This window comes from Bufo gargarizans, chromosome 2 (genome assembly GCF_014858855.1).
Source record: "Bufo gargarizans isolate SCDJY-AF-19 chromosome 2, ASM1485885v1, whole genome shotgun sequence".
Lineage (NCBI taxonomy): Eukaryota > Metazoa > Chordata > Amphibia > Anura > Bufonidae > Bufo > Bufo gargarizans.
The window spans coordinates 381,450,900-381,464,998 of record NC_058081.1 but is presented as its reverse complement, the minus strand read 5'-3'; the positions used below and the strand labels follow the sequence as shown (position 1 = coordinate 381,464,998).

Genomic DNA, 14,099 nt, shown 5'->3' with positions numbered 1-14,099 from the left:
CGGAAGGGACCAACAAAGCGAGGCGCCAGCTTGGGAGTGGGCACTCGAAGGTTAAGGTTGCGGGTGGACAACCATACGCGGTCTCCGACCTGGTAGGAAGGAGCGGGCGCTCGTCTGCGATCAGCCTGGAGTCTCTGGCGCTGCGCAGAGACCTCAAGGGACCTCTGGATCTGTACCCAAGAAGCACGTAGGACGGAAAGGTGATCCTCCACAGCCGGAATATCCTGGGGAACCCATAATTGGCCATGAAGGGAGACGTCCCAGAGGAAGAGTTCACCGCCGTGTTCCTGGCAAACTCAGCCCAAGGCAGGAGGTCAACCCAATTGTCTTGGTGATCGGAGACATAGCAACGAAGGAATTGCTCCAAGGCCTGATTGGATCGTTCTGCGGCCCCATTGGACTGAGGGTGGTAGGCCGATGAGAAAGAGAGATGAATCCCCAACTGGGAGCAAAAGGCGCGCCAGAACCTGGACACAAACTGACTCCCCCGATCCGACACAATCTCCTTGGGCAAACCGTGCAACCGGAAGACCTCCCTGGCAAAAATCGAGGCCAACTCTTGTGCAGAGGGTAACTTCTTGAGAGGTACACAGTGGCACATTTTGGAAAACCGATCCACTATCATGAGAATGACCGTATGGCCTCGGGATGCAGGGAGGTCCACAATGAAATCCATCCCCAGGTGTGACCATGGACGCTCCCCGGTGGCTATGGGTTGCAAAAGGCCCAACGGAAGGTGCCGAGGGGACTTACTCTGGGCACAAACGGAGCATGCCGCTACATATGCGGCGATGTCGGAACGTAGAGAAGGCCACCAGAACAGACGTGAAACAGCCCAGGACAGCTGATTCTTTCCAGGATGCCCCGCGGCCTTGGAGTAGGTTCGCAACAACCGAGTGCGCAACTCCTCAGGCACAAAACACCTGCCGTTGGGTCTCCCAGAGGGAGCACCAGATTGAGCCGCCAAAATCTGCTCACCCAGGGGAGGGGTCAGGCTGGTGCGAATGGCGGCCAGGATCTGATTCGGAGATATGACCGAAGTCGGAATCGACTCCTCCCCGGACAGCTCGGAGTACTGCCGTGATAAGGCATCCGCTCTGATGTTCTTGGAACCGGGTAGGTAGGAGACCACGTAATTAAAACGTGACAAGAACAGAGCCCATCTGGCCTGATGTGGTGTCAATCTCTTGGCCTCAGAGAGGTAGGTCAGATTCTTGTGGTCCGTCAGGATGAGAACCGGAACCACCGAGCCCTCGAGCAAGTGCCTCCATTCTTTAAGGGCCTGCACGATGGCCAATAACTCCCTGTCACCAATTTGATAGTTGCACTCCGCGGAAGACAGTTTCCGGGAGTAAAACCCACAAGGAAGCAGAGGACCCTCTGGTGTTCTACGCTGAGACAGGAGGGCACCTACTCCCGTCTCAGACGCGTCCACCTCGAGGACAAACGGCAACCCAGGGTTGGGATGCGACAGAATCGGAGCCGACACAAAGGCAGACTTTAGAGCCTCAAAAGCTCGGATGGCCTCAGGCGGCCAGACCTGGGGATTACTGCCCTTCCTGGTCAGATCCGTGAGAGGCTTGGCTAGCATGGAAAAGTCCCTGATGAACTTCCGATAATAATTGGCGAAGCCCAAAAAGCGCTGCAGGGCACGAAGACCACTGGGCTGGGGCCACTGTAAGACAGCCGAAACCTTCTCAGGATCCATGGAGAACCCCTCAGCGGAAATTATGTAACCTAAGAAGGTTACCTGGGATCGGTGAAATTCGCATTTCTCAAGCTTACCGAACAGCTTGTTCTCTCGTAACCGTTGCAACACTCGTCTGACATCCAGAATGTGGGCCTCCATGGATTCAGAATATACCAAGATGTCATCCAAATAGACCACCACACACTGCTGCAACAGGTCACGGAAAACATCGTTGATGAATTCCTGGAAGACTGCGGGCGCATTGCACAACCCAAAGGGCATAACCAAGGATTCATAATGACCGGTCCTGGTGTTAAACGCGGTCTTCCACTCATCGCCCGCCTTGATCCTTACCAGGTTATATGCCGCCCTCAGGTCAAGTTTGGTAAAGACCGTGGCCCCTTTGAGGCGATCGAACAGCTCGGAAATCAAGGGTATCGGGTAAGCGTTCTTGATCGTGATGCGATTGAGACCCCTGTAATCGATGCAAGGCCTCAACTCACCGCCCTTCTTTTTCACAAAGAAAAATCCAGCCCCTGCCGGGGACGAGGATTTGCGAATGTGTCCGCGTGAAAGCGCCTCCCTCACGTACTCCTCCATGGCCTCATTCTCCGCTACCGACAGTGGATAGACTTTGCCACGAGGAGGAACGGCACCAGATTGTAACTCTATGGCACAATCGTATGGGCGGTGCGGAGGTAGGGTAACCGCACGCACCTTATCGAATACATCCCGGTACTCCTCGTATTCAGGAGGCAACAGAGAGTCCGAGGAAGTACACAGCAACTTGACAGGCCCATGGACGCAACTAGCCCCACACTGCGGTGACCACGAGAGGATCTCGGCCGATTTCCAATCGAAAGTCGGATTATGCTTCTGGAGCCAGGGGTACCCCAAGACCACCGAGTAGTGTGGAGACGAAATAACCTGGAGACAGACCGACTCTCTGTGAACGGCACCAATGGCCATCCCCACTGGAAGGGTCTCATGAGTCACGTGTGGCGGCAGAAGGGGTCTGCCGTCTATCGCCTCAAGAGCCAGTGGGGAACCTCGAGGCTGCAGAGGAATGGAATTGGCGGCAGCGAACACACTATCAATGAACAAACCACCAGCACCAGAGTCCACCAACGCCTGGGTCGTCACCGAGCCCCCGACCCAGGAGAGGACAACAGTAATCAGTGGTTTGTCAACACGGGAAACCGGGGACGAGGAGACTCCACCCAAGATTTGCCCCCGACAGGATCTCAGGTGCGAGCGTTTCCCGGACGGTTCGGGCATGCCAACCGAAAATGCCCACAGAGACCACAGTACATGCATTGGCCCTCGCGTCTCCGGAGTACCCTCTCCCCCTCGGACAGGCGAGCAAACCCCAGCTGCATGGGTTCACCCCCAGACAAGTCATCCCCAGGAGGCGTGGGAGGAGAGGGAGGCACGGGTGGGACAGCAAACGTAGGCGCCAATCTGTTAGAAGGCCTCCGCAGGCTCTCCTGAAAGGAAGGTCTCTCCCTGAGTCTGGTGTCAATCAAAATCAGGAAAGAAATAAGAGACTCGAGCTCCACAGGTAGGTCCTTAGCTGCAACCTCATCCTTCAAGGCATCCGAGAGACCATGAGAGAAAGCAGCGACCAGAGCCTCATTATTCCAGCCCACCTCTGCTGCCAGGGTACGAAGCTCAATGGCGTATTCAGCTACGGATCGTGAACCCTGTCTGATGGACATAAGGAGCTTCGCAGCAGAGGCAGCACGAGCCGGCACATCGAATACCTTCCGAAGAGAAGCAACAAAACCGGAAAACTCGGCAACCACCGGATTGTTGTTCTCCCATAAAGGGCTGGCCCAGGCCAAGGCCTTGTCCGAGAGCAGCGAGATCAAGAAGCCCACCTTTGATCTCTCAGTAGGAAAGGCATGTGGCAGCAACTCGAAGTAAATGCCCACCTGGTTAAGGAAACCTCGGCACTGAGTTGGCTCTCCCCCAAAGCGCTGTGGAAGGGGGGCAGAACCGGTCATACCCCGAAACACCGCAGGCGCAGCAACAGGTGTCGGGGTAGACTCTGGCGCAACAACCGGAGCGGCAGTAGGAGCGGGCCCAGGAGCGACAACCGACCCATCGGCAACGGAAGCTAAATGAGCCGTGCGTTCAAGCAGGGTTTGCAACGCCACAGCGAACCGACCCAACAGGTGATCCTGCTGATCAAGTCTGGCAACCAGCGTAGGTAGCTAGAATGGCCCTGTACCGTCAGAATTCATGGCTTGGTCCTAATGTCATGGAACCATGAACCAGACGTACAACAAGAGATGAGTGGAAATAAGAAGGCTTTATTGAAAATAAAGCTGTAAGGCAAAAGTCCAAACGGATGGCTAAACCGAAGCAGGGTCTTGCGAAACCAGAGATCCGGAACCAGAAGGGTAGTCAGATGAAGCCTGGATCAGGAACCAACAGGGTAGTCAGACGAAGCCAGGATCAGGAATCAGCAGGGTAGTCAGACGAAGCCAGGATCAGGAACCAGAAGCAGCAGCAGTCTTAGAAGCATGTGAGCACAGGAGGACCAAGCAGGGAACTGAAGCCACAGACCTCCTATATATATGAGCTAGGCATCCAGCTCCTCCCAGTGGGAAGGAGGAGCCGCAGGGTGGGAGGCTACAAGAAACCCAGAAACCAAGATGGCCGCCAGCACATGTCAAACGAAGGAGAACAGCAAGGAGGTAAGACCATGACAGGAAGTGCGTCGAGGGAGATCCGAGAACACATCTGTGTTCCGACTAGTGAACTCCCTGGCCTCCTGAGTCTGTTTAGAGGAGAGGCTGTCAGCAGTTTTTACTGTGGCAGCCGCCTTTCTTGCATCAGACAGAAGGGCTGGTACCTCTTCTCTTAGAAAACCTGGCTGCGAGCTGTCTTCTGTACAGGTTTCCCTATCTTTCACCGTTCGAGTAAATTCACATGGTAAACCTGCTCCGGCTTTCGCCGCCCTGGCTAGTGTACCTTGTAGTTTACATCTCCAATTTTATCGAGTACCTCGTTGGGCGCCTGCCACCTAGCCAGGAACTTGCTGTCCACGGTCGGCACCAGAACCAAAACCCGATCACCCGGGTTAAAGATCCGGACCTGAACCTGGGCTCGCTGAGCTGCCTCCATATGCTCCATCAGAGGAAACACTGTCTCTATCTGATCTTGCATCTGGGCAACGTACTCAATGACACTTTTATGTGGAGTGGGTTGTTGTTCCCACGCCTCTTTGACCACGTCCAAAAGACCACGAGCATGTCTGCTATATAGCAGTTTGAAGGGCGAAAACCCAGTAGAGGCCTGGGGTACATCTTGTACTGTCCTTCCCATCTTTAGACACTACCCGTTTCAACATATTTTTTAATGTTTGGTTAAACCGTTCTACCAGACTGTCCGTTTGCAGATGGTAAAACAGACGTCGGTAGTTGTTTTATGTGCAGCAAGAGTTCCCTCATCACTTTGGACATCCCTTGGTCAGTCAGAACCTCTTTAGGTAGTCTGTCTGTGAAGGTTCTCATTTATCCAGGTCATGGTATATCTGTAGATTTCTTGAAAACGTTTCACTCGTTCTTCCAACAAGCTTTCTCAATTCTGAGTGACTGTACAAGAATTGTACAGTCACTCAGAATTGAGAAAGCTCTTTGGAAGAACGAGTGAAACGTTTTCAAGAAATCTACAGTAAGTCCAGTTGCCTTGATTTATTCTTTACAGATATCTTTAGGTAGTCCCACTCGGGAAAACATCTCCATTAACTCCTTAGCTATGAGTTTCTTCCGAGGTATGTCGCAGTGGCACCGCCTCCGGGTACGGAGTGGCATAGTATAGAATGACTAAGATATGTTGATGCCCTCTGGCGGAGTTCGATACTGGGCCTATGAGGTCCATCGCTATTCGGTCAAACGGTACTTCGGGAGAGGTACTAGGGGACTACGAAAATGTGGCTGGGGGCTAGTTATCTGGCAGGTTGGGCAAGACTTACAAAACTCTTCCACTTCTTTGAATATGCTGGGCCAGTAAAACCGCTGTAGAATACAATCCTGAGTTTGCTGCAGCCCCAGGTGACCCCAAGAACGTGTTGGTGGGCTATATCTAACACAAGTTTGCGATAAGCCTTGGGGACCACCAACTGTTCAGTAGACTCACCCCGTAGTTGGTTTACTCGATACAACATATCCTGATGAACCACAAAACAGGGAAACAATGACTCTGCCCCAGGTTGTTGTGGTTCACCATCTACTATTAACACATTTTCCCAGGAGCGGGATAGAGTTGGGTCCCGACATTGAGAGCTACCAAAATTATCCCCGAAGACATTGAGGTCTGACAATTCAGGACCCGGCGGCAAGTCCTCCACGTCTCCCACCATCACACTTAGCGGGGTTGTCTCCAAGGTCAGACAGTGGAGGATCAGAATCCAATAAATGGGCAAAAGTTGGTACATGGCTAGACAAATATATCAAGCATACCTTTGAAGGAACTATCAATCTAGATAACCTATTACTCATTTACCCTCCAACAGAGGAATGAACCTTAAAGGATAACTGTCATATTTTCATCCAAAAATGTATCTTAGCATATGTTACTGCTGAAGCAGCATTATGTATAAAGCAATCTTTAGTTTCTTTACTTACCACTGTTTTCCTTGAGTTTTCCCCCTAGTTACGGCTGTTTTGAATCCTACATTATGAGGATCTTCTCAAGATGGCGCCTCTGAGGCCAAAACTGAATTCTCTCAGGTCACATACAAATTTGCTGTAGCCAGCAGCTTCCTGCCAGCCAATCAGATTGGATTACTGAGAGACACGCCTCCTCACTCTGAAGCCTAATGCAGGCATGCAGTGTGAAGGACCACCCTTCTGTCTTCCTAGCCGGAGACAGATGAGCCATAGCAATGGTCTTTTAAGGGAGCTGTGGAAAGGGACAGTGGACATTAATGAAAGCTGTTATTATAAGGTAGTTACAAATCTTTTGGCAATCATTGACAGACTAACACAGTTATACATGCCTAACTCTAATGAACTAGCAAAAAAATATGACCGTTATCCTTTAAGTACCCAAAGGTAATCAGCCAGTGCCTGTAGTGAATTAGGGTGTGCACTGGCCCTTTAAAGGGGTATTGCCATCAAGGACATTAGGGGCATACCTCTAGGATGTGCCCCCAAAGTCTGATAGGTGTGGGTCCCACCTCTGGGACCCGTTCCTACACTTAGAACAGAGCCCGCAAAGTGCCAGAGGGTGCACTGCGCATGTGCACCCGCCTTCCTTTCATTTTTATGGGGCTGCTGAAAATCTATTTTCAGAAGTCCCGTTGAAATGAATGGGAAGCGCACCATGCATGGCTTCACTTCTATGGGTCTGAATCAGCACACGGTTATTTTCGACACTCTCCTGGAAATAAATAAAGAGCGGCAGCACATGCACAGAGCGCCCTACAGCATTTGGATATGTCCCCGGTGTACAAGATGGGCCAACCCCTTTAAGAGCCAGAAAGCGCACAAGCACCATACGGGCAGAACAAAGTGCATTCGCCAGCAGAAAGCGACTTGTATGCGAACAAAAGAGTAGAAGTCGGGCCCACCGCAGGGAAGCAGCAGAATAATGGTGGGTATGGGCCACTGGTGAGGATGGGTGAGAGACTGCGCTGGTTGGCGAGTGAGGAAGCCACCAGTGTAACAGTGCTTCTTAATAATTGTGGTGCATCTGACTCCAGAGGTATACAGATTATAACTGGTGATTAAAACATTGGTCTTAAGGGGTTATCCGCCTGAGAATATAAATAGCTCCCCCATATGCCGGGCCCCTCACATTGAAAATACTTACCTGGCTCCCCGTGCCGCTCCTGGTCCCGCACTGCCGCAGCTGCTTCTCCCCGTGCATGGATGAAAATATTTGGTGTCAGGAGGAAGCAGCCAATGGGAGGCTATGGAGGCTCATCCCTGTCTGCCATTGGCTGCTCCCACCGACACCGGGTGTTTTCATCCGCGCACGGGGAGAAGCTGCAGCAGCAGTGCGGGGACCAGGAGTGGATCTGGGAGCCTGGTAAGTATATATTCAATGTTAGGGGCTGGCATATGGGGGAGCTTTTTATACTCTTGGATAACCTCTTTAAATTCTTCATGTTTCTTTTTTATCAGCTACCTAGAAATGTGAAAACAGTGGGGGAGATTTGCTATTGAAAATGTGCCAGGTTTTGGCGCACTATGCATCAAAATCTGACATGCATGCTTTGCATCACATTTAGTAACTGTTTTACACTCTTTCCTAAGCATTTTAATGCTCGTCCGACAAGGGCGCATGGCTTCTTAGGCTACTTTCACACTTGCGTTTGGTGAGGATCCATCATGGATCTGCACAAACGCATCCGTTCAGATAATACAACCGCATGCATCCGTTTGTATTATTTTTAACATAGCCAAAAAGGATCCGTCTTGAACACCATTGAAAGTCAATGAAAAACGAATCAGTTTTCTATTGTACTAGATTGTGTCACTGAAAACGGATCCGTCCCCATTCACTTACAATGTGTGTCAGGATGGATCCATTTGGCGCAGTTTCGTCAGACTGACACCAAAACACAGCAAAGCGGAATGGAGGCGGAACGGAGTCAAACCAAGCCAAACTGATGCATTCTGAGCGGATCCTTATCAATCCAGAATGCATTAAGGGCAAAACTGATCCGTTTTGGACCGCTTGTGAGATCCCTGAATAGATCTCACAAATGGAAACCAAAACGCCAGTGTGAAAGTAGCCTTAGAGCAAAGTATGACACTATTTGTAAATCTACCCCAGTATGTGTTGATCAGTTACCCATATCATCAGCTGTCGAACCTCCCAAATTTACTTTTCAAAAGGCCCCATAAATAGACTCCTGTAGTACCCCCTATTACTATATGGCAGTAGGGAGAAGTTCACACGTATATGAATCCTTTACTACAATAAATGCCACTTCAGCTGTATTCCTTAATTAAACATGTACAGCATGTACATTCCAGATCATATTGCCTTACAAAAGCAGGCCACCATTATGGTAAAAAAATAAACTAGTTGAAATAAAGGAGCAGTTTATTTTAAAAAAATTTAGCGGCATACAAGCGCATCAGCGAAACAAGGTGTTTTGTGCTGTGGTTTCTATGTATGTTACCCTAATGTTCACTATTCCTGCTAATATATTGTAGCTTTGTTGATCTTGTGGCCTAACACTGTACTGTGTATGCTGCTCTCTTCTACCTGATCTTTTCTCTTAATAGCCCCTGCCTTTATTGCGCCATTTTCTTCTTTATTGTTTTATGACTTTCTCGTTGTCTTCCTGTCAGTGTTTCTCTCCTTTTCTGTCTCCCACGCCCTTCACCTGCAGAAAGTGATATTTCCGAAACAGGACGATGTGCTCATCTCCTTCTTGCCTCTGGCTCACATGTTTGAGAGAGTAATACAGGTAAGCCTTTTGCCTGATCTGACTTGGCCTTGTTGGGCTGCCTGTGTTTTTTTCTTTTCTTTCCAGAGTCATTGGTCCCCCACATCTGAGGATGTACACATTTCCTATTTGCCCTTAGCACACATGTTTGAGAGAATGGTTCAGGTAAGGTCTTTGTGTTGGTAAAAATAGTGACACTGCCACTGAGGACCCAATGAAATGATCTGACATCTCAAATGAGTTTTCTTACCAGGTCCATTGAAGATAGCTGCTTTCATAAAATTATATGGTAGATATGTTCCTAATTAGTTTGTATCTAACTGGAAAGCTAGTTTAGGCTGTGTACTCATGGCATATAATCAGTATAAAAGGAATTTTATGTGACAAACACCAACAGTTGTTTTCATATAATGATTGGTTTGATTAGTAATCTCAAATTTTATTATAATTATGACTTATCATCATAAGTCATAATTATAATAAAATTTGAGATCACTAATGAAACCAATCATTATATGAAACTAACTTTGTTGGTGTTTGTCATATAAAATTCCTCTTATACTGATTATATGCCATGAGTACACAGCCTAAACTAGCTGTCTAGTTAGATACAAACTACTTAGGAACATATCTACCATTAGTGATGAGCGGCAGGGCCAATATTCAAATTCGTGATATTTCGCGAATATTTGGCCGACTATTCGCCATATATTCGAGAATTCGCGAATTTGTGATCTCCAGGCATTATTTTCTTGATTGCGAAAAATTTGCATAAAATTCGCATAAATAGTTTCGCATAAAAATTTGCATGAACTGGTATTTGAAAAAAACTAATATTCGCAATTACGAATATATTTTGCGATATTCTAAATATTCGCGAATTCTCGAAGTGCCAATATTCGCGATTAAAATTTGCAATTCGAATATTCGTGATCAACACTATCTACCATATCATTTTATGAAAGCAGCTATCTTTAATTGACCTGGTAAGAAAACTCATTTGAAGATACATTAAAGAACAAACACCCTCACCTTAGCTATCTAGAATAAATTTAAAACAGAAAATTCTTCCCAACTTTATTTGTGGTAGTTCTTTGAGTGGATTAATAATTTCACTCATATGACTAGTAGACATTTTACATGGAACATTATCTTCAGAGTTTACTATCATGGACACTTAACTTTTTATTGGATGCTCATTAACAGAAAATTGCAACCTGTTCCTTTATCAGTAAAGACCTTTACTATTATTGTGAAATGGAGATAAAGTATGATAGTGGCAGTCTTACTTTATAGTTTTTATATTGCAGGGATAGGCTGATGGGCAGTTTCATGTATTAATAAACACTGTATATCAATGGTCATAGACACAATTGAGGGTATTTTATTAACTTTAATACATGTGTTTTTGGACAAATAGCAATTTTTGCTATTGGTTTTATTAAAATGTTTGTCTGTTTGGCTACTACAGCTTCTGTGTATCACAGCTGGCTGAACAATGAGATCCATCGGGGAGCTTGTCTACCTTCCCTTACTCTCCTCTCCTGAATGATCTTCTAAGGCTGATTTAGCTTATCCAATTCTTGCAGTGTGCACAGTAGGAGATGGCACTTTAAGTGTTATCTAAATCTTTAGATTTTTGTAGAGGTAGCTTTTTGTAGTGATATAGTCCTGAACAGTCGCTAAAAATAATTTGTGTGAACTTGTATAACACTATATCAGACTGACTTGCGCGTGTACCTAGCTGTAATGCTGTATTTGGAATTCACTTAATCTTTTCTCGCATTAACAGTCGGTAGTATATTGCCATGGTGGACGCATTGGATTCTTCCAAGGTGACATTCGTCTGCTGTCTGATGACATGAAGACTTTACGACCCACTATTTTCCCGGTTGTTCCAAGATTACTAAACAGAATGTATGACAAGGTGGGTACATTCAGCAAATACTCCTTTGCAGCCATTGCAAATTGATTCAAATATCTTTTTTTTTCATGTTTTCATTCATTTACTGTGCCGATTATGAAAACATGAAGACACTGTGCCAGAAATGGGCTTTCCTTCGGAGCAAATGGTCCAGAGATTATTGTTAACTGAAACATGCCAGAATTTCTTCCAGAAAGCTAATCTCCACTATCTTAAGGGGAACCTGTCACTACAAAATGCAGTGTAATCTGTAGGTAGCATGTTATAGAACAGGAGGTTTTGTGGGGAAAACATTCAGTAAAACCTGCAATTTATATAGTTAAACTCTTGCTATTTCTGACTTCAGTTGTACATGGGGGCTGTGTAAGTATGTGTGCATAAAGACAGTAGCTAGCAATTTGGCAACCCTGTTTGGATTTCCACAGAACTGAAACTCAGACCTAGACTCACATCCAAAAACATGTAAGTGACATAATTATACTGACCATTCTTTTATACTTTGTTCACCTCAATATCCTCTTCTATATATGAGTAGGCGCCCTTTGCATTACTCGGACTTGCCTATTTGTTCATCTACATAAGTAATGTTACCGCCCATATCTCTCTATTAGTACTGCCATGTACCATCATAAAAGATACACCTTCCCTAATCTTCAACAACTCCTGAGATGTCTTATTAGGGAAGAGGTGTCAACAGACGTATGCTGACCCTTGTTCTTGCTGTTCTGTAGTTTTATGTTCTTGTTTACTTCTTTACATCTCTCATTGATACATGATACTCATATGGATGTCAAATCGCAACCCTTTTGCAAGTATAGTTTGCACTCCTAGATATCCTCTTATGTGCCACACTCGATTGTTATACAAGTCACAGCAGCATCTCTGTAAACCATAACCAGATATTGTTTGCTTACGTTAAACCTGTCTTTTACCTTCATGTAAAAAAGGCTTCCTTTGCATAATCAACTGACAGATGTATTGTATGTTTACCTAAATGATGCTATGTATGTACTTGTTCTATCGATCATTCATGTGTTTAAGACATCATGTATCACTGTACTCTTAATTTTTGAAAATTCACCTAAAATAAAGAATTTACAAAAAAAAAGACAGTAGCTGTGAATAATCGTTGTACATGGAGGTCTGAAATTCAGAAACAGCAGAGGTCTAAATTAGAGATGAGCAAATCTCATCTTAACTGACCGAATTTGTTGTGGATTTCACAACAATTCTGCTGCCAGTCGAATCCAAAGTTTTGGCAATTCACTTTTGGACAAATCGCGCAAGACAGTGGCAGTGCCATTTTACAGTGAAAGTTGGCAGGGAAAATGTCAGGGAGGATGAAAATGGAAAATCACATGACCCTGGAAAGGCGGGGTCTTGCCCTGATTGGCTCAGAGGCTGACATACAGTCTGTGAGCCAATCAGGGGCCAGGATTTGGGCTGGTTCTTCAGTCTCTCGGCTTGATCGGAAGCCAGAGATGCTATTCTGTGTTTTGGATGTATCTTGCAAAAACCAATTACAGACACAAGCCAGCAATCTTAGCTTGTTGTAGGGTCACACTAGCATTTTAAGAGATCTGGCTTCTGCTGGAAGCTAAATGAATGCTGTCCGGCTCCATTAACTATAATGGCAACAATCAGATGGACAAATAGTCCTGAGCAACAAGTTCATGTATGAAATGTAGTTCTCGAGAATCCTGCACCAACTTTATTTTTTTCTGTACATACAGCCAGCGTTATTTTTCTTTTAAACCTCAAGTTTCTAAAGTTCATAAGTGTTTTATAGTTTTTTCCCCAACGCTATACTATATACAGGTCCTTCTCAAAAAATTTGCATATTGTGATAAAGTTCATTATTTTCTGTAATGCACTGATAAACATTAGACTTTCATATATTTTAGATTCATTACACACCAACTGAAGTAGTTCAAGCCTTTTATTGTTTTAATATTGATGATTTTGGCATACAGCTTATGAAAACCCCAAATTCCTATCTAAAAAAATTAGCATATCATGAAAAGGTTCTCTAAACGAGCTATTAACCTAATCATCTGAATCAACTAATTAACTCTAAACACCTGCAAAAGATTCCTGAGGCTTTTAAAAACTCCCAGCCTGGTTCATTACTCAAAACCGCAATCATGGGTAAGACTGCCGACCTGACTGCTGTCCAGAAGGCCATCATTGACACCCTCAAGCAAGAGGGTAAGACACAGAAAGAAATTTCTGAACGAATAGGCTGTTCCCAGAGTGCTGTATCAAGGCACCTCAGTGGGAAGTCTGTGGGAAGGAAAAACTGTGGCAGAAAACATTGCACAACGAGAAGAGGTGACCGGACCCTGAGGAAGATTGTGGAGAAGGACCGATTCCAGACCTTCGGGGACCTGCGGAAGCAGTGGACTGAGTCTGGAGTAGAAACATCCAGAGCCACCGTGTACAGGCGTGTGCAGAAAATGGGCTACAGGTGCCGCATTCCCCAGGTCAAGCCACTTTTGAACCAGAAACAGCGGCAGAAGCGCCTGACCTGGGCTACAGAGAAGCAGCACTGGACTGTTGCATGTCATTCGGAAATCAAGGTGCCAGAATCTGGAGGAAGACTGGGGAGAGGGAAATGCCAAAATGCCTGAAGTCCAGTGTCAAGTACCCACAGTCAGTGATGGTCTGGGGTGCCATGTCAGCTGCTGGTGTTAGTCCACTGTGTTTTATCAAGGGCAGGGTCAATGCAGCTAGCTATCAGGAGATTTTGGAGCAGTTCATGCTTCCATCTGCTGAAAAGCTTTATGGAGATGAAGATTTCATTTTTCAGCACGACCTGGCACCTGCTCACAGTGCCAAAACCACTGGTAAATGGTTTATTGACCATGGTATTACTGTGCTCAATTGGCCTGCCAACTCTCCTGACCTGAACCCCATAGAGAATCTGTGGGATATTGGGAAGAGAAAGTTGAGAGACGCAAGACCCAACACTCTGGATTAAGGCCGCTATCGAAGCATCCTGAGCCTCCATAACACCTCAGCAGTGCCACAGGCTGATTGCCTCCATGCCACGCCGCATTGAAACAGTCATT

General features: G+C 46.3%; 1 protein-coding gene across 5 annotated transcripts in view; it reads left to right on the top strand.

Moving 5' to 3' along the window:
* ACSL6 (acyl-CoA synthetase long chain family member 6) overlaps positions 1-14,099 on the top strand; it is a 262,251-nt gene that overhangs the window by 111,141 nt on the left and 137,011 nt on the right. For 3 of the 5 annotated variants that reach the window (XM_044280775.1, XM_044280774.1, XM_044280772.1), the window contains exons 10-11: positions 9,192-9,269; positions 10,897-11,031. In XM_044280775.1, the coding sequence (XP_044136710.1) occupies positions 9,192-9,269; positions 10,897-11,031 (213 nt within the window). Of the gene's footprint in view, positions 1-9,006; positions 9,126-9,191; positions 9,270-10,896; positions 11,032-14,099 lie in introns of all 5 variants that reach the window. The other 2 variants (XM_044280776.1, XM_044280773.1) reach the window with 2 other exon arrangements.